This window comes from Vidua chalybeata, chromosome 13 (genome assembly GCF_026979565.1).
Source record: "Vidua chalybeata isolate OUT-0048 chromosome 13, bVidCha1 merged haplotype, whole genome shotgun sequence".
Classification (NCBI taxonomy): Eukaryota; Metazoa; Chordata; class Aves; order Passeriformes; family Viduidae; genus Vidua; species Vidua chalybeata.
Genome location: NC_071542.1, coordinates 4,317,418 through 4,337,548, shown reverse-complemented (window position 1 = coordinate 4,337,548; position 20,131 = coordinate 4,317,418). Strand labels below are relative to the sequence as shown.

Sequence of the window (20,131 nt, the reverse complement as noted above, 5' to 3'; positions counted from 1 at the left end):
AGCAGCAGAGGGAAGGGGCTCCTTACCCCCCCATATGCCCAGCTTGAGCTGAGACTTGTTCAGGTTCTCCACATAGTCGCCCAGGAAGCGGTTCAGCAGATCCGCCACCACTGATTCCAGCACCATGGCGTAGGCGGCCCCTCAGCCGCGGCCGCCGGCTGGGAGGGGAGCGAAGCGCAAGGTAGGGGGCGGCGAGCGCGGCGTGACCCAGCGCGGGCGCGCCCCCGGCAGTCAGCTGACGGGGCGGGGCGCAGCCCAGCGCCTGCCGGGGTGCGGAGGTGCCGGGGGGGACTTGGAGCGGCGGAACGGTGGCAGTGCCGGGCACGGGCAGACCCCGGGCGACAGTACGAGATCCCGAGCCCGCCGCCGCTGCTCGGAAACGCGGGGCCGAACGAGCGCGCGGAGCGGGGCGGGGTCGACGCGGCGGCACATGGCGCCCCCGTGCGGCGGGGATCCGTGGCTGCAGCCGCGGCTCCCCCGGCGCTCGCGGGGCGAAGAGACCGCGTGAGGGAGGAGCGGCAGCGGGCACCGCCCTGACACTGGCAGCGCGCCCCGGCTTCTCCCCCGCAGGCATCGTCCCGTCGCCGGCAGCGCGCTTCGGCTCCTCAGCAGCCCCGGGGAGCCATGCGGGTTAGACTGGAGGCTGGCGGGGGCGCGGGGAAGGCGGCCGGCCCATCGGCCTTCGGTTCCTCCTCAGGCGGGTCCCGCCGAAAGCCGCTCGGGTATCGCCCGCTCGCCTGTGTGGAGCCCCGGCGCCGCGTTTGGGGCCCTACCGGGGCTGATGTCGTCCCAGGGCGAATTGTTCACGTCACTTCAACTGGGATTGACGGAACCTGCGTGTGCTTACAGTGCCTTAGAAAACTGTTTCTGATTTTAAAACTGTTAATTAAACTGTTCAAACAGCTAAACAGGTTAATCTAGCAGTTCAGGAAGCTCACAGAGGAAGTAAAAATGAGGAAAAAAATCTCAAAGCCCATATGTTTTAGAGGTAATAGCACTGCAGAGAAAGTAGTTAAGAATATGCTGTTCCATGCGGTGAACCTGCAGGTAGCAATGTCAACCCTGGAACAAATTTTTAAATCTCTGTAGTGCTAATCCTCAAACTGGTTCTGTAAAGTCATTCTGAACTCATAGGAGCTCAATTATTCATGGAAGTACAGCACTTGATATCTCAAAATGGAACATTCAGTCTAAAAATGTATTCCAGAGCGCAGGAAACAATATTAGCAGTAGGATTCACCCTCAAAAGTATGTGAAAATACATCAACACCACATAAATATGATCACGGTGAGACAAATATTGCTTTAAACAGCATTCAAATATATTGTGGAGCTTAGTCCAAGCAGATTTTACAAAACCACAAAGCTGAAGGAAAATATTTAAGTTTGACAAAGGAAAGGTCCATCAGCAATTGTTACCACTCTGGTTGTGTTACAGCCTGTGTTTTAGGCTTGCAAGCTCCCTCTTGCTGCAGTAAAGGTAAATCCACAGAGCTTTGCTAGGAACACTTTTGACTTTATTTGAATTGTGGGCACTCACCATCATCAAAATACATGTATCAAATGCATTTTCAGTTTATCAAAGCGCAGTAAACCACAGAGTGCAGACCAGAGCATGCAAGCAGCACAAAAGATTTTATCACCTTTTCACACAGTGTTAAGAGGCAAAGGGCATACACATACCTATGCGTGTGTATATATATATGCCTACCTTTATGTTCAATTTATTTGTTTAATTGTTTTGTACAGTCTTGGCTTTTACCACCATAGAGAAGAGACAATGGAAGAAAACGTGTCAGGAAATTGTGAATAAACCTCCTGCTGCCATTCTATTAGGTAATGAATTTTCATTTCTGATTTTTAAAAATGAAGTTTTGAAATATTTTAGTTTCTGTGTATACAAACCACAGCTGAATGACTATAGCTTAAGCAAAAGTACTGGCTAATCGAGGGCAGTTGTATGTAAATTTAAGAGCAGTTGTGCAAATCAATGGTAGTAAGTTTTCTCTGTAACAATTATACAATATAGCCAGGATTATATGTCCATCTTCTACTTCATTTTTCATCATGGTCATCATTTCTGCACAGAAAAAAAAAAAAAAACCCCAAAGAAAATTTAATCACAATATCACAACTATAAAGGGTGTTGAAAACCACAAAAAGTAGGTTTTATGTGGTTAAATAATATCCTGACTGATCAAAGCATTGTTCTAAAGAACTTAAAGAGCTCCATAAATTTATTAAATCATCTGTTTTGAGGAAATGGCCTCAAGTAGCCCCAGGAGAGGCTTAGGTTGGACATTAGAAAAGAATTTCTTCAATTAAAGTTTACCAAGCATTGGGATAGGCTGCTCAGGGAAGGGATGGAGTATCCATCCCAGGGGGTATTCAGAAGACCTGTGGATGTGGCTCTTAAGGACGTGCTTTAGTGGTGGCCTGAGCAAAAGTTCTGCACCTTTAAGGATCTTAAAGGTCCTTTCCAACCTAAATAATTCTATGCTTTCCCAGAAAAAGTAGGCATAAGATGTAGTGGATCAAAAATTGCTCCTGAAGAAGTGTGATTTAACCTGGAAAAGATCACCAGCCAGGACATTTGTGTCAGATATCCCATTTCAGTAAATGCTACATAGATTTTTAAAAATAAAAGGAAAATGAAATGGAATTAAGAATGGGAAACCTGTGAGCAGTTTTATTAGATATTTTATCAACCATATGTGTGGTTTAAATACTGCAATATTACTTGAAAATAAGGACACATATTATTGCACCTCTATTACAAACAATCCTTTGTTGATCTGCCTGAGCCTCCCTTGCAGATAGGACACCACTCAAAAATTACATTAATGCTGTTGTGTCTGTAGGTAGGTGCCATTCCTTGTGTGTTCTCAATGAGAAAATTAAACAGTCCAAAACAGGATGCAGGGGAGGGGAAACAACCCCAAAACCCCCTCATCCACAAATTATATGACGTAAGAATTCTGTATGTAGAAGAACAAATCCAGGACAAACAGAAGTATTTGCCCACCATTCACTGAATACACAAATAATGTTAATTCTCCCTGGGGAAACCCCCAGGCACTCTACTCACCTTTTCCTAATGATTGGTTTGATAAATATGAATTCAATAATTAGTTTTACTCAGGTGAAAGTCATCAAAAACATGTTTTAGTTGCTGTATAAAGGCTTCTTTTATATTATTGTATCACTCTGTTAAATATCTGATGATTCCATCACTGCACTAATTCACCAAAAAAAATATAAATACAAGATTGTGACACTTCACTTTGTAGGTATGCTATTTTATGTGGCAAGATTTGATCAAACTTATTAGGGAAACCTTTACCAAAAATATGAAGCCTAAAAAAAGACAAGAAATCTGCATTGAAAGTACCAGTTAGAGCTTCAGTTTTATGAATAACTGCAACAAGTATTTGCTTAGAGTTGCCTATTATGCAATCTTGCATACATAAACAAGTAATAGCCACAGCAGTTCTAATCTGAGGTGGGTACATGGATTGAAAGCTCAATAGCCAAGCTTTCTTCTCCTGATTTACTACATTAATATTATAAAGTCACAGCTCCTACCCTCTGACTGTTGGCAAGTGAACAGATGGCAAATTTTATCCACTGTACCTCACTAAACAGAATGTATGCCTATTAGCAGTTGGGAAATCAGCCAAGTAACGTTGCATCAACTCTCATCACAAAGTCTACAGAGATAAGAGGACTTTGTGGTGAGTTAGATCAGGTTGCCAAAAGCCAGAAGTGCTCAGACAACTTTAGAAAATCTCCAAAACCCAATTATGCCACAGCTTCTCTGAGCAGCCAGTTCCTTACCGACTCTGATTATGAGGGATGTTTCATTCCTTCCAGCTACTGAGGATTTCCCTTGTCACAATTTTGGATTGTTACAGTCTCAGAAGTAACTATATACTTAAAGCACATATCTTTGGACTTAACAAATAGAAAAGATCAATATTTATCTTCTTGTCAATTTGTCTTTTCTAAAGTTTAGTATGCTGTACAAGTAGTAGTATTTGATACTGGGGTTAGTCTTATTTATATTTTGATATAAAATTTTTATAATAACTTCATTTTGCACTGATTTTAATTTTTTTCTAAGTAATACACAAGAGATTTCACTAGTGCTGAATGCACTTGTAGACAATAAGTGAAAACAAAAGGTGCTTAAACAGTTATGTCAAATACTAGAATAAGCACCCAAATTGCATGGACTGGAGTAGCAAAATAGTTAAAACAACTGATACTACTTAGAATACTGCTAATAATTAAGACATTTCTTAGAAATTTTTGCAACACTTATTAGCTGTAAGTAAACCCAACAGATTAAGATATCTTAAGATGTCTGATGCACTAAGAAGATGCCAACACATAGCAATCTGCTTTCCATTTTCCTTTGTAACAGCTGGAGAGTCTCAGTTCTCAGAGGAGAACTGACATCTGCAAAAAGCTGTGATACTATTTCACTGTGTGTCCTTTCTCTCTGTGATCCAGCAATAAAATATAAAAGACTTGCCATGCACAAATATGTAAGAACTAAATTATATGCAAATAGAAGCCTGTCTTATTCATAAAAATAACTTCAATCATCTGCAGAAACCCCAGTTCTGTTTCTCAGAATATTTTTAAATCAGACATGTTGTCGCAACCCTAACACAATGATTATATTTTTCCTCCTATAAAAATGCCACATCTGTTTCTAAATAAATAAATAAATAAATATGCACTCATTATCCTCCAAGACAAACCCTGCATAAAATTATCCTCACTGGCTTCTATAAATATGTTTCCAGAGAAATCTAGATTTAAAAATTTGGAATTCCCACTGACCTTAGACCTCAAAAGACTAGACCCAAAGATCTTTACAGCTTTCATGTGACTAGAAAAAACAAGGACAGCAAAGTGTAAATACCACATGGTATGAAATAATGCTGTATCCACAGATGATGACAGCTCCATGGCCAATCTGACTGTGACAGGTGATTTTCAATAGAGTTTGAAGAATCATTTCCTTTATCTACTGCACCTTATCAGCATCTGAAAGGTTTATCATAGAATCTGCATTTCTGCATGAAATTTCTAGGCCAAGAGTCTTAGTTTATCTTATCAGTATTGACCACATGCATGTCATATCAGCTGAAGTTTGGAATCTAAATTGCATTGCTGTATTTTATCCTGAGCCAGGGAATCCTCAAAAAACAGCTAAGTTCTATCATAAGAAGAATTAACTTAATTTTTCATGAGAGTTTGTCTTGACAGAATTTTTGAGAGTCATAGCTTTTTGTTTCAGTGATATGCTGTGAATATGAAAATGCCACTAGTTAGGTAGAAAATTGGGTGAAATAAAAATGTGCTTATTTTAATGAATATGGTGCCTTTAAGTGAGGAACAAAGCAATAGTACTCTACTCTGGACAAAACATATTTATTTTAAATTATAAGTGTAAATTCATTCATGGATAAGAACTTGAATTTATTCATTGTGAAAGCACACATAAGTATCTATTAATCCAAGCTACTGCCCTTCCTAGAAATTTCCATTTTTTTGCACATGCACTTGGACACTGGAAGAGTCCTCCAGCAAAACCCACTAAATCATAATGAGAGAATTATAGTCTTCTTAGCAGCTTTTTAATGCAAATATGTTCTTTTTCTTCTTTACCCTCTTGTACACTGGCTGGGTGCTTCAAGGCATGCAAAATCTGCTATTCAAAGCTGAACTTGTGGAGGCCACTACCCTCTCCAGACCCTGCAAGGCCACACTCAAGAGAGAGTAAGTTGCTGGGTTTGGGGATACATCTTTCCACACAAATCTGCAAGATTGCAAAGACTGAGGGTTACTGTAATCTCTCATTACAGAAAAACGTGGTCTTTATATTGCCACTTAATTGTTGAAACTAACTTTCATATGAGGAACTAACTTTTAAATGGCATTTTGAAAGCTTATCTAAATTCAGAGTTTCTTTTATTTCAATTGAAGTACACTTACCATTCCAACTTTATTGTTTTATATGCATAATCTGGGTATTTATTAGATCAGGATTCTCACATAAGAAGTAGGTACGTAGCCAAATGTCAGTAGCAAGTTACCAGTTATTCCAGAAGTGAGGCACTTGAAGGTCACAACATACAACATATTTGAATACTGTACTTGAACTCAAACACATAGTATCTGCCCTTTAGTTCTTCGCAACAGGTAAGAGATACTAAGCAGCTCAAGCCTGATTTTAAGTCCAAAAGTCTGCCTCATATTTGGCCTTCCAATCTTCTCTGGAACTTTAGTATACTTTGGTTTTTTCTAACTTTTAGATACTTAAAGCTGTAGCCAAGAGTTGCAATTTTTTTCCCCACAGGCAGTGTGACAGTGCAACACTGCCACCACCCAAACAGGAGACTCATGTAAGTATTGATACTGCTCTAGTGAAATCCTGACTTCACTTCCATTGGAAACTTTAATAGTGATAGTTCATAAGATGGTTATAGATGTCAAGTTTGACAATCAGATTGTGCTGAACCCATGTTTTTCAGGGCTGTAATACAACTGTGCCAAATCAGAAAGTGACAGTGGAGTGTCATGGTCACCTCAGCAGAAAAGCTCCTTGTTTGGTACAGCTCTCCTACAAATTAGTGCCACTTCCTTTTGCTTGCCCTTCACTTGATAATTTATGAACAAAAGGCTTTCCATAAAAACAGAGAGGAAGAAATGCCAAAGAATCGAGTTCTTTGGCAACATACTACTCACGTTGATTTTTGGCAGTTCTAGCTGTATCCCAGTCTTTGTGGCCTCGTAGGTACAAAGTGAATTGTTCCCACAGCCTCTTGTATGCAGCTTAGGAAGCAATAAAGGCAGCCAAGCCCAGACTATATGTTAACTATTTGTAGAAAACACTGGAAAACACAAACCCTTAATTTTCAAAATATTATACAGCCCTAAATGCCAACATTCAATAATGAAGCTATTTATAATTAACCTGATTTCTGAAGCTTGCCTTTCTCATGAAACATTAACCCTCTGCACATTCAGCATACGTGACTTGGAAAGGCTGAAGCCTATGGGTACGAATGGTGTTTTAAGTTATTGTACATATTGTAAGCTGTTACTTATCAGGAAGAAGCTATGTAATAATATCTAATAAAATAATAGCTTTACAACTACCTTTTTTAGTTGGGTTTTTAGGTGGAAGGTTGTGCTTGGCAGATGAGAAAGAAATTAGGAGCCTCTGCTTACTATGTTTCTACATCTCTATTTTTGACAGCAGGAAACACATGTATGTTTTTCCTGGTGTTACTATAACAAAGAAGTACTCTGTTAAATAAACATGTACCTGAATTAGGCACTCATATGCTGTGCTGCAGTAGTCTGTGCAAGTCAGATTATTGGAATGACAAATCTCTTGGTTTATGCATTAAAGAATGCAAAGTAGTAATCCTGAACTACAGACACATAAAGTTGCCTGTTACCTTACACATTATACCAGAGCCTAGTCATATAAGGGGTTAACTGAATGGACACAGGGATCTATCTGAATTCCACTGCTAGATCAGAAACCACTCATGTTCATACCTTTCTTTATTTTAATCTCAGTTTAAAAATCCTTTAAATACCAAACTAAATATTTTTGATCCAGCTGACACCTCTAAATAGTAGTCTCCAGCACACCTTATAGCCTGCCTGTCCATGCTGCACTTATTCAACTTATTCACCTATATAATACCAGATTCTGTCCTGGGTAGGTACCCAGGTATTTTGTCCCAACATGAAGCATTTCTCCTGCAGACAGTCTGTGTCATTTCAATTTTTCTTTTCTCTCCTCTAAAATGCACAGGATAAGATCTACACAAGAGTTAAAATTAGTAAGAATAAGTCAGTCCTCACTTTAAAGACCAAGGACTGCCAAACATGGAAGATATCTCCTGATCCTCTGGAAGAAGTTGAAGTCAGCATGGAGATGCACAGCCTCCAAGCAAAATTCAGCTTGAAAGCTGGCAAACTCTCTGGTGATACAGTGTTCTCCTATGAGGATCAATGCAGTTGAGCACACCTAAAGATACAATTGCCCACAAAACACACAATCCATGTAGTTCGTCTGTGTTCATTTCATGAGAACAGCGAGTACAACAAACACTTGCCATTACAGCAACCAGCAGACCAGATTCTGTATTCAGCATTTTAGTATAGCAGCACAAGAATAACATGTGAACTATGACTGTGTTTTTGAAATTGTCTGGTCTGCAGTGACATTTCTTCCCTGTAGAGGCTCGGGGACCTGTGAAACTGATAGCTGCTCTTGGAAAATTCCAGGGAATAAAACTGGGAGCATGAGATTTTTGTGTACGAAGTACAGAGCCGGTCAGTATAAGTGCCTTTGGTGAGCTGAATTTTGCTGGCATCCTACTTCCGAAACTTGTCACTATCATGAAAGGGGCCTACCCCCAGCCTCTGTCAGAGTTTGGAACGATCCTTCCACTGCTCTAAACTCCATAGGAACACTCTGTGTGTACTTCTGCCATTAAAACAGTCAAATGTGAAGATGACACTACTTCTCTTGAGACCAAGAAAAATATTTTAAGTCAGTGGAATATTATTGATTTCCATGATACAACAGTTTGGCCAATAATCACATCAAATTTTATTGACTTTGAGGATGCACAATTTTGAGAAAAGCATCTTTAAATTATAAGAGTAATAAGAAGTAAATAAAAATGTTCTTTGACACATAAGCATTTAGGATATAGTCACTGAAGTGTCCTGTCACCCATACCCTTGAACTCTGCTGGCATTTGTCCACATAGAGATCATCTGAGAGAATCACCATTGCCTGATTTCCCATTTCATTTTAACAAGGCGATCTGCAGGAACAGATGTATTTCTTGCCTAATGCCCTCAGTCAGCTGCTTTTACCACTGAGGTAAAAGTTATGCAGGAAGGAAAACACAGAGCAGATGAGGGTGTTTACAAGGGAGTTAAACTGTGTGCAGAAGCACCACTGTTTCTGGGAATCAGTGTAGACAGGAAAGGATAAAAGCATCTCTTAATTAATTAAGGCATCAGTAAGTTCAATCATATAGGAGTTTTTCAGACTGTGATTGGAAAAAAAGGGTTTTTCCAATTTTTCCGTAGTTATTGCTAATAAGCTATATAGAAATACATTTTTTCACTTAAAAATATTTTCTATAACACTAGGTTTTACTAAATATGTGAGAAGCACTAAGAATATGTAACCATAGAATTTAGACTGGGATTTGAATAGTTCAAACTCCAAAATACAGCCCACTTACGTACTGTAAAGACAAGACATGGAAACTTAGGTACATTTACAGCAGTTTAGATTTGTATTTTTTTTTATGAAAGAAAATGTGTTCAGATTACACAAAAACTCCAAAACTTCACTGGACACAGAAGAATAATCTTGACAAATATAATTGGCACATAAATTATTATATGTTCTCAGATGAACTAAAAATAAAAAATAATTTTTCCAGTTCTAACCTAAAATAGATGGATTCTTTCTGAGATTTTCATTTGTAGCATAGAGGGATGAACTCCAGCTCTGAAGAGGACATAAGTTTAAAGATTTCCCACTTGGAGAGGACTGGGATCCACAGATTTTGTCCAAAGTGCACAATTAATTTGACTGTCAGCCAGTGCAGAAAATCAGACAGTACTGGTTTGTAGAGACAGTTTGTAGAGACATAATTAGCTGAAAAGCAAACCTCAGCTCATAATGCTATTGATTAAATTGAGATCAAAACAGAGTGATCTGAAAGTTGGCCATATTGATCTACCATTGTTAGTCCTGAGGCTGGTCCAGAGATTAACCTTTATGCAAAACCATTGGCAAGCTTTGTGCTCATGTAGGTAAAGGCATCAAATAATGAAAGGGTAAAAAATAGCTCTGCAGCTGCAATGGGATTTTCAGGAGAAAGTGTTGAAACAGAAAATGGCAAAGGGCCTGCTTAGATCTCTGTAGTTCCTTAACCCTTGCTAAAGAGGCTTTATCCTCTCTTGCAGTCAAAACCCTTCATTCAGCAAACCCTGGCCCTGGCAATCCCAGGGTGCTCAAGTCCTCTGTTACAGACAGGCCTTTGCTAAAGGGAAACAACTCCTCTGTCAATCACCTGATGCAAAATCAACAAATAGCCATTCTGCTCTTTGGTAGGCACATGCTTTGATTACATACTGTACTAGATTTATGACTTCATAAAGTTGTGAACACACAATCTAATCTGAACTGTCATTTTGTTGGATTATAATATTGCTCATTTTAGTTTATAGTAGTTGAGCCTATGTGATGTGCTTCTGTGATGCTAATATTTACCCTTATAATTTAAAATAATAAAATGCAAAAAAGCACACAGAACTAGATTATGTCTTCATATTTAACAGTCCTTTGCAGGTTTCTCATGAAACACAAATTAGGACTTCTAAAAACAAAGGCCTTCATTAGAGTTGGTCACCCCTTGAGAAGAAAGATGAATTCAAATGTATCAACTAACATGGTCAGAGGACAGGTGAACATATTGTACAGGAGAATAATACAAGAGCTTCACTAGCAAACTGAAGAATTATAGGGATACAGCTCAGTTCTTATGGCTTCCTTTTTGGGGGGAAGTTAATTCTAAAACCAGAGCTTATGCTTTTCTCAATTTTTATTATTTGGATCTGATTTTCTTTTTTTTTTTATGTTTCTTTACTTTAACAAGGCTCCCATTCCTGTTTAGCCATACCACTTTCTTTGTGGTTTAGTCTTTTTGAAAACACATTGGATAGGGGTGCATACATCTAAGTCTTTGATAAGAGTCCTTTAAATCCTCTCTGCACAGCTTGTATTAAATCTCCTTCCAGAAGCCTCTTCATTTGTCTTTTTTTTATGTATTTCTGTAGTAAATCATGTTTTTTCTCCTCCAAGGTTGGTATTTGAGTACATTATGGTCTCTAATGCAAATCAAAACTATTCATCCACTATTGTGTATACTGGTTTAGGAGTATATCAGGATTGATTTCTCATGCTGTGGGTATCTGGCTACTTGATGAACCAAGCAATTACCCTGCCTTGTGTCCCAGCACAGCATTTACTCAATATGTCCAGGCAGCTTGAGTTTCTCAGTCTCACATGTGTTATAATTTCATGGTCACTATTTGGGTTTTATGACAGATAATTTTACTTCAACTGCTCTCACTTCAAGCACAGCATTTCAGTTCATAAAATTGCAGTGCTGTCATATACTTAGCAAAGAAAATAAAATTTAAAAAGTAAATTACAAACAGAAAAAAAAAGGGGAAAAAAAAGAAAAAAATCCACAAGAGTTATAAATTTTTATAACGTAAGAGTAGAGTTTGAAATATATGGCATAGACTTCTCGCATGCTCATCAATCCTTAACAGGCTTGTAACATCCTCTGGTTCCCTTTTATTCACTGTGAGCTCAAATTTGTCCCTAAACTGCAGTGCTTAGCCATAAAATTTTCTGTTCTCTCCTCCATCAGGAATGCTGGATGAGCACTTTCCTGGAAGATACTTATGAAAAACTCTTTTTCTAAGGCAAGCAGGAACTGTCTGGTGCCAGGTGATTCTTTTAGATCCTGATAAATAGGGTTGTGTCAGTATTAGACAATTGAGAGAATTAATTCTTTTCTTCACTTATGATGCTCCAAAATGGTTTCCATGCAGTTTTACCTAATCCAAGCAATGGGCTCTTAGCTCCATGCCAGCACAGAGTGGAGGGGAGGGGTGTGTGCCAGATTTCCCAGATCAACCACCCTGCTCAGCACACAGCCACAGATAGTAGAGTTCATGGCAGCACCTCCCCTGTTACCCTCCTCCTTTTGTCTCAGCCCTCTATAACCTGAGGCTCTGTTTTGAAGTACAGCAGCATAATCCCCACTCAGACTTCCGAGAAAACCACCAAATTGTGAGCAAGAGCTGTGTGACAGCTAGGGCTGGACAAAATGAGAAAGAGAACTTTACAGACACAGGCAAGATTTTTGAGATGAAGAATGTCACTTCCTGGAAAGGCATAAAGACCTAAATCAAAAACAGGGATTGAAGGATGGCAACTCAACCACTCTGAGGGTGAGCTGAGCTGGTACCAGGGAACAAGAGAACACTGTTTAGCCTGGGAACTTGTCAGGCTCAACTATGTGCATAAGGCAACAAATAATTGCTTTGTAGCTTAAAGGTGTGTGTATCCTGCTTGCACCACCTCTTTCTACACACTCAGTTGCCAAAGGCAAATGACAGAGAAGAACAAGGACATGTCCACTATGCCACAGCTGCCAACATGGCCAGGATGCCTCACAATATGTCACCTGAATGATGGCTCATACTCTGCATACAAGCAAGGAAAAAATCTGTTGGTGCTTTGTTACATGCAGACAGACTGCCACTAGATGGAAAAAGCAAAATCTGTTCACTTGCAGCAAATGCTGGGGGGGGGGGGGGGACAGGGACCAAACCACAAGATTAATACAAACCACAAAATAAACATCTGATCATCAGTCACACCTACTTTAATCTGAGGATCAAGCTTTATGGCCTACCAATTTATCAGGACCACTGCCAAAAAGACCTTCATTCCTCATAGGTGGCAGCACAGAACATGGAAGCACAGACCAGGAATCCTACTGATGCTCAGCAGACACAAGGTTACAATGAGAGCTGCTGTTTTCAAGTATGATACAACTTTTCAAAGAGGACCACACTAATTTTCGTGCTTTATCTGTAAAGATCCTTATTTACCTATGTGACTGTGGAAAGTTTGTTGCATTTATCCACCAGCCAAAGGGAAGTAGATATTAGTCTTCAATGTCAGACAGAATCTGAATGTCTGCCTAAACAAACACAAACTAACTACTCTATAATCTCTCAGTAAATTAGTTTTTCTGGGACTGAAGGAAATACCAATAAACTTAAAAATAGGAAGCTGAAAATAAGGCACCAGCAAAAAGATATCATTTGTTTAACACAGTAGGGAGGAAAATTCAAGAAATGTTGTGGCCATAAGGTGGCAATTTTTCCTTCCATTTGTTCCATAATTTGGATTTGAGAAATTCTTCAATGAATGCATGTAACTTGCAGGCATTCATTGCTAACCAACAGCATTCATGAGATTTCCTCTCCCTCAAAGTGACTACCCGGGCTGCCTTCCCCCATCATCCCCCATCCTTTGACCAACAATTTCTCACTCCCAATATCCTTCAGAAATAACTTGGGAAGCTTCTGCTCCAGCAAAGATCTGGCTTTTTCCTGTAATGGTAGCAATCATGTTAATCTTATATTTTTGAAATAAATTGTTTTAAAACAGCTTTCAGAAAACACACATTAAAGAATAAATTCTACTAACCTGGGATATTTTGTCCTCAAACCCAAAAAACTGGTTCTGCTGCTTGAGAAACTGCTGCTATTGTTGATTTTCTTACCTTGACCAGTGCAGCTACACTCCTTCCCAAATCTCCATTGCTTTACCTCTTCTGCTAGTTTGACTCTCTTCCCTCTTTTGTCTTCTCAGAGCCCCAGTTCTTTGAGCTGTTTTCCTGCTGAGTCCTTCGCCAGCTGGGCTGGTCCCCCCATCCACCACTCTCTTCCCAGAGTCATTACCCACTCCTGCAGAGGGCTGCCATGTCCTGGAAGCTCCCTGAGGTGACCCCTCCCTCCTCTTGGTCTTCACTCCTCCTTCTTATCATACATCCATTAGGCTCTAGCACAGAATCGATGTAAGCACAAAAAATACAAGCTCTGTGCTGGGCCCAGAGCAGCTTTGATGGGCAAAGTCTGACTCTGTTTGCATGCATGGGCCAAACAGCCTTAATTACTCTTCAGAGTTCATGTACACACAGCTTGATCAGAAACAAGAAAAACTAATAATTTTCTCACTAAAATACAGCCTGAAGTTAACATCCAGGCTAGAAAACATGAGACCAAAAGCTTATGATTTGACAAAGTTAGCAAAGACTGAAATCCAGTTCCAATGACAAGAAATATCAAGCAACCTAAATAACCAGCTTTATGAGCTATAATTTTAATCAGCTTCCTAATGTTTCTGATACCTCTTCATTACCTGTACTTCTCTGGAGCCATTTTTCAAAAAAAATTATAAAAATAATCTGGTTTCATAGGTTATTTTTACACAGCTGTTTAGAGCATGATACATTCACTTGGTGAAAGGATGTTAAGTCAGCTTCACAAATATTTACTCAAGCTCCAGCACAACTTTGCTCCTTTCTATAAAGGCAAATAGCTGTGCCTCATGGTTGCTGTAGTTACATCTTACTGGAGAAGCATCCAGGCTGTTCTCCCTTTGGGTTTGAGACTTCCTTCCTAGATCTGTGGTCAGCTAAAATGCTAACTATAGCTTTCTAGAGAGAAAATCTACTATTGCCAGGATTTCACTGGCTTTGTGAGAGAGTTTATATGGGTTTTCAGGAGTTTAAAGTGAAGTGTTGTTTGGTAAAGTTAGATTTTTTTATTAACTGAGAGTGCTGAAATAATAACTCTGTACATTTCATTACTATTATATTTACTGAAATGAAAGGTCAGAACTTATGTAATGAGATACATAGCTGTTCCTCTTCTTCATGAGGTGTAAATTTTGTTAAAGCTAGTAAAAAACAAATCAGAAGAGATTTAAGCATTACATGTTGTTCCTCAGAGAGCTTTCATGATGTTCCTCAGAAAGTCTTTCCCAGAAATACAGTGGTTTGGTTTTCTTTTTTTTTTTTTTTAATTCCAGCAGTGAATTCCACTCAAAGAATGGTAATTATTTGTGGTTTAGGTTGCATGTATCAATGTTCAGACTCAATTAGATTGTTGACTATGGCTGCCTGGGTATTTGCATGTGTGTGATTGCAAATGAGCTCTCTGCTCCAACAGATGGTGGAGTTCCAGCATGGAGGCTGTTTCACTGCCAGGCAGTGCCAGCCCTGCTACACTGAACATGTGCCAGACTTGGAAATAGAAGGGACCTTGTTCTGCTTCAACCTCCCTTGTCCAGCATCATGCAGTGACACTTGGAGGTCTTTCAAGAATGTGTGTCACAGGCCCTGCTAGAGCAGATAGGAAAAATAGCATAACTACTGTACAGCTCTGTGCTGTATGAAAGCTGCTCCCATGCACGTTTACCAAGTTGCTACTTTGTAATAATGAAAGGACATTTGAAAACATCTCTTTCTAAAGACATGTATGAAATGTATGTTTTCCCAGTACTAAATGAAAGTGAACAATATAGTAGAGGAAGTAGTAAAGATGGAATTTGTTTTAGGAGAGTACCAAGGAAGGAGGAAAAGGTAAGCAGTATCTAATAAACATGACATGCTTGTTAAACTATTCCTGTTACTCTAATTCACTAAACTTAGCTACACCCATTCTTTTGTGTCACTTTAGAACTCACAGTCAACAGTTCCTAAATGGATCACTAGGGGCTGGATACCCTCTTTGCTGAGTTGTAGCCATACAAACCCAGTTCCAGGGCCAACACATTACCTGCTGCAGACAGGTGTTTGGAAATGACTGAGATAGGTAAGTAAATTACTGATGAGTTAATAGAGGAAAAAGTGATAAAAATAGCATAGCGTCCCTCAGGCTGCAAAACACAACAGATGATAGAATAGACTTGTAAAATCATTGGTGACAAAAGACAGCGAGTAGGGAACAATTGTTCGGTGTTTCTTCCAATGAAAGATCTGCAGATTGTCAAATGAAGATAATAGCTAACTCAAAAGAAGGGGAGACATTTTTTCACATAGTGCACAGCTAAAGTACGAAGCATTTTGCTGCAGGAATGAATGTTTACATAAATTCCAAAGACTCTGCAAAAAATTCTTAGAGGAGAAACCTGTCTGGCATTTTTAATCACATCAAAATGGACTGCGTATCAGAAAGCCCCAAAGCAACCTCAGCTTTATAGTCTGGGCTGTGTCACCAGAGCTGCTCTCACACTCCTCTGCCAGTCACTATTGCAATATCCTGCCTCAACACAATGCTGCACTTCAAGAGCTCTGGGTTTCACCAGGTATGTGGCCGTTCCTATTTTCTGTCATTTGCCTGCAGGACCATAAACCTGACAGCAGCATTTGTGGGCAGTACAGTGGGCAGAGCATGGCACCACTGTGGACTTGAGCTCCTTGTTTGGGGAGTTCACTTGCCTGTGGTTTGAGCTCACCACATCTGTAGAGAGAGAGACAAGTTTCTCCTACTGCTGTTTTTATTTCTAGCAATTTGCTCAAACATGGACTTTCACCATTGAAATGTAACAGCATGAATATGTAAATAATTAATCCCCGTCAAAAGGTACTTTATCTCTGCTCTTCAGTTGCATCGTGACTTATCACAGTTGACATTTCAGTGAGGCTGTAGTAGCAGATCCAAATTTGAACATCCGCAGGGAGAAGATACAATACAGCAGCTTTGATGTCAATAGAATGTCAGTCTGTGCCGACTTCGTTCGGATTGAACTTAATTGCAGGAACTGCATTAATAGTCAACATAAGCCATCTGTTTAAACGTGTGTTTTGAAAAGAACTGCCATGTACAATAAACATGCTCAGTTGTAATGACTCACATATCTGTTCACATGAAATGAGGATTTGGCAATTTCCCTAACAAAAACATTCAATTACAGGTTAAAAGTATTTTTATATCAAGTTAATTTGTTTTCATGGCCGGTCTAGTGATCTGACTGTTTTGAGGCAGTCTGGGAGGTATGTTCACTGCTGAGCTGATGAACCAAACTGTTTGGCCAACCTTGTCTCACGAACCTGTTTGGTAAGTCAAAGTTGCACCAAGGAACATCAGCAGCTCATGGCACTAAGTGGCTGACAGGCACATAGTTACAGTTGCAAAGTGTTCTTCAAAACATTTGTCCAGGTGCACTGGGAGGCTGGGTACTGTGTCCCAGGTGTGAAGCAACTGTTAATTCCAAAACAAACCAAGTAAGCCTGGTGGCACTGGCAGACTGGCTGAGTACTCTCTGTAGCTACCATGGGCTCATGAAAGGGATAAGCATTCACCTTGATTATACATTATACTGAGCCCTGATCATGCATGGAGGGAAACTTACCTCTCCTTTGCACGCCAAAGCTGCTTCAAGCAGCTGAAACACCTGAGCAATTATGTGGGATCACCTGAGCAATCAGAAATATGCAACCTCCCATTTTATCTGTCAGACTGACTAGGAAGAACAGACTTTCAGCCCTTTGTTCTTTCTTAAAAGTAACAGCTAATGTGCACTTACAAGAGTGAAACAACCTGCCATTAACTATTACTTGTGGTGTCATTTCTAAGTAAGCTTTGTTAAATTAATCATTGCAATGCACTGGTACCTGGACTTATTCAGCAGCAGCATAAATTATGAATCTGCTTTCATACACACTGAACAGGGACATAGAGTCTGGCTGTGTGCTTCCCTCTCACGTGTACAGAGTAGAATCCTGTTACATTATTGGCACACTTATGGGTGCCTGTATACAGAAACTCAGAAACTGGAAGGGGTGGGGAAATAGGAGGGAGGAAAAACCCCATATGGTCAAGGCACATCATAAATTAGCAAATCCATAATCTTTCCTCACCTGGACAGTTAGCTTGACATCACCATGGCCTTGCTTTTTTGTTTTGTTTTCACTTCTAGAATAATTTTAAACTACTGGGAGCTATAAATAGGTCTCTTATTTCCTGAATTATTCTATTGCACAAATTGCTTGTTACAATGAGATGCAATGCTTCACTAAATTAGAAGGTTAATAATTGTGTTTTATGATGTACTTTAATATCACCAGTTTCCTCATTACATGTTTTCTGCTTCATATAACTAAACAAGTCCTGCTCTGTCAATGGATTTTGTTAATGTTTATATTTCAGTGACATTTAAGTGGACATGGTGTAGAAGAAACCTGTAGAACTAGAGTTCTGTGTGGTGTACTGGCTTGCTCCTTTCCCCTTACATCCAATTATGTCTCCTTTTGTAGTTTCCAGAAAATCTGGCAGCACAACCTGTGTTAGTTTAACCACGTGTGTATGGCAAACAAGTCTCCTCTCACCTACCACTACTCAATGTGTGAGAGCACCATGAGCAAGCCAAGCTGGGCTGTGCTGCCAGCTCATTCCAAATCAGAGAACTGTTACCCACATTTTCAAAATCAGTCACCAGGGCTGTGTGGGACATGTAGGTGACAATTCAGTAGCTTTGCAGAATCCAAAATACTCATGTCATTAAATATGAATTAAAGTGGCAGTGATCCCCAGCTTTTCTTATGATGTATCCACTAGAAAATTATCTTTTTCTGATTTACTGATTTATAAAACTATCAGCACTGTTTTGCATGGGGATATTTCATATTTTGTTCCAGGGTTCAGGCCTCCCTTCAATACACCCACATTTCTGTTGTTGCTGTTGTTAGGGAGATCTATGGCACATAAGTGCTACTTTCACTTTTTCTTATTCCTTATAATCTGTACAACATAACAGGTGACAATAGTATAATTTTCAGGTTACTTAGCTGGATTTATCCTCCAAAGTCTAGATGCACAGATGTCAGTTTGAGACTACTCTGGTTTTCTCCAGATAGACACATCTGAGGTGTCCACCCACTCACATAATTGTCACACAACAAAATAAGGATAAACAGGAGGGCACAGTGAGGCAGATGGAGAAGACTGCACAGTGTCAGAGGGACCAATGGAAAGCAGAAAGGAGTAAAGTTCCCCTCCCATCATACACAGAAGTATAGTTCTTACTTCCACGGCTGCTACCACTGACTCAGTCCTGCCTTCTTTTATTTTATGTTGCATAGGTGTTAGCTATAGGCCTGGTATATTCAAGACCATGGTAAAAAGAATTTACTCTTCTGATGTATTCTGGGCAAAAGCTTCTCTTCAGACATTGCTGTATCTCATGTATGATAATACATGTTTATCCAGCATATTATTTCGCAATGAGGGTTCAGGGTCACTCTTCAGAAAAACATTGAACAACTCCTGTCTTCACGTTTAAGCTGTTGTCAGTCTGGTTGATGCATGTGGAATTACATACTGCAAATCATTTCACCCTTTCACTTGACATGCTTTGGTTTTGCAGCCTGTGCAGTCAAAAATCTTGTTAATTTAGGTGCAATGAGCAGAGAAATGGATCATCACTGAATCCCAGTGTTGTGCACTGGTAATGTATTGAAGAAGCAAGACTTCAGCCCTGCTAAATTGTTTTTGTCAATATACTTTTCAGGTTTTAAATCTTGCTTAGTTTTGAAACACTTGCATTTTATACTGATGACAGGGCATCTCACATAGGTATTAAAATTTTTAACTTGGCACTTATGACATTCTAAGATTCCCTTTGCATGTAATGTAAAAGTTTTTAACTTGGCACTGAGATTCCCTTTGCATGTAATGTAAGCAGGGTCAGACCACAGATATTTGTAATACTTTAAAAAAAAGACAAGATAGATGAGTCATCTTATACTAATACATTTCAGGTATTAGCAAAACATATAAGCAATGCATAGAAAAATCATCTCCTGTGTTTGGAAGGTGAACCTGAGTAAAAGGAACAATGGTAGTGTGATTTGAGGAAGAAAAGATGGAGCCAAATTCTTCTCAGTGCAACCAGAATGAACAAAAGGAAATGGGTGCAGATGAAACATGGGAAATTCCATTTACACAAAAGATGACACAGGAGAAGGAAGAGGAGAAAAATACCACTTTTTTACTCTGGGGTGGGGAAACACTAGGACAAGTTGCCCAGAGAGGATGTAGGATATCTCCATCATTTGAAGATATTCAAAATCCAACTGAACATGGTCCTGGGCAGACTGCTCTAGCTGATCTTACTGTCAGCAGGGGGCTGGACTCAGGGATCTCTGGCTCCCTGCCAGCATCAGCTATGCCAGGATTCTGAAGCTGACAAAAAGTCATGGGCCAACAACAAGGACTATTTTTCTTTAGGGGAAAAAAGTTCTTATCAAGCAAAAGTAACATGTGAGTGGTATTCAGTCCTCAAATAATATTTCTTTACAACACAAGCACTGAGTGGAAATATAAATAAATGGGGCAGATTAGTTCCAGACTGGCAGACTTGCCCTGCATTATGGCTTTGACTTTATCAGGTTTTTTTCCAGTAACTTCC

General features: G+C 39.6%; 2 protein-coding genes across 2 annotated transcripts in view; one reads left to right on the top strand and one right to left on the bottom strand.

The window, feature by feature from the left end:
• VPS13C (vacuolar protein sorting 13 homolog C) overlaps nucleotides 1–175 on the bottom strand; it is a 74,762-nt gene extending 74,587 nt beyond the window's left edge. The window contains exon 1 of the mRNA XM_053954915.1: nucleotides 27–175. Coding sequence (XP_053810890.1) covers nucleotides 27–126 — 100 coding nt within the window. The 5' untranslated portion in view covers nucleotides 127–175. The remainder of the gene's footprint in view (nucleotides 1–26) is intronic.
• On the top strand, nucleotides 125–10,016 carry LOC128794761 (uncharacterized). The gene is made up of 6 exons (XM_053954960.1): nucleotides 125–129; nucleotides 299–630; nucleotides 1,750–1,836; nucleotides 5,712–5,793; nucleotides 6,374–6,419; nucleotides 7,847–10,016. The coding sequence occupies exons 1-6, from the start codon at nucleotides 125–127 to the stop codon at nucleotides 8,054–8,056; spliced, it is 762 nt and encodes a 253-aa protein (XP_053810935.1). The 3' UTR covers nucleotides 8,057–10,016.
• Nucleotides 10,017–20,131: the final 10,115 nt, after the last annotated feature.

Coding starts and splice junctions, on each gene's coding strand:
- LOC128794761 (XM_053954960.1), top strand. Junction 5,794..6,373: donor AAGGCCACACTCAAGAGAGA/GTAAGTTGCTGG, acceptor TTTTCCCCACAG/GCAGTGTGACAGTGCAACAC. Junction 6,420..7,846: donor CACCCAAACAGGAGACTCAT/GTAAGTATTGAT, acceptor TAAAATGCACAG/GATAAGATCTACACAAGAGT.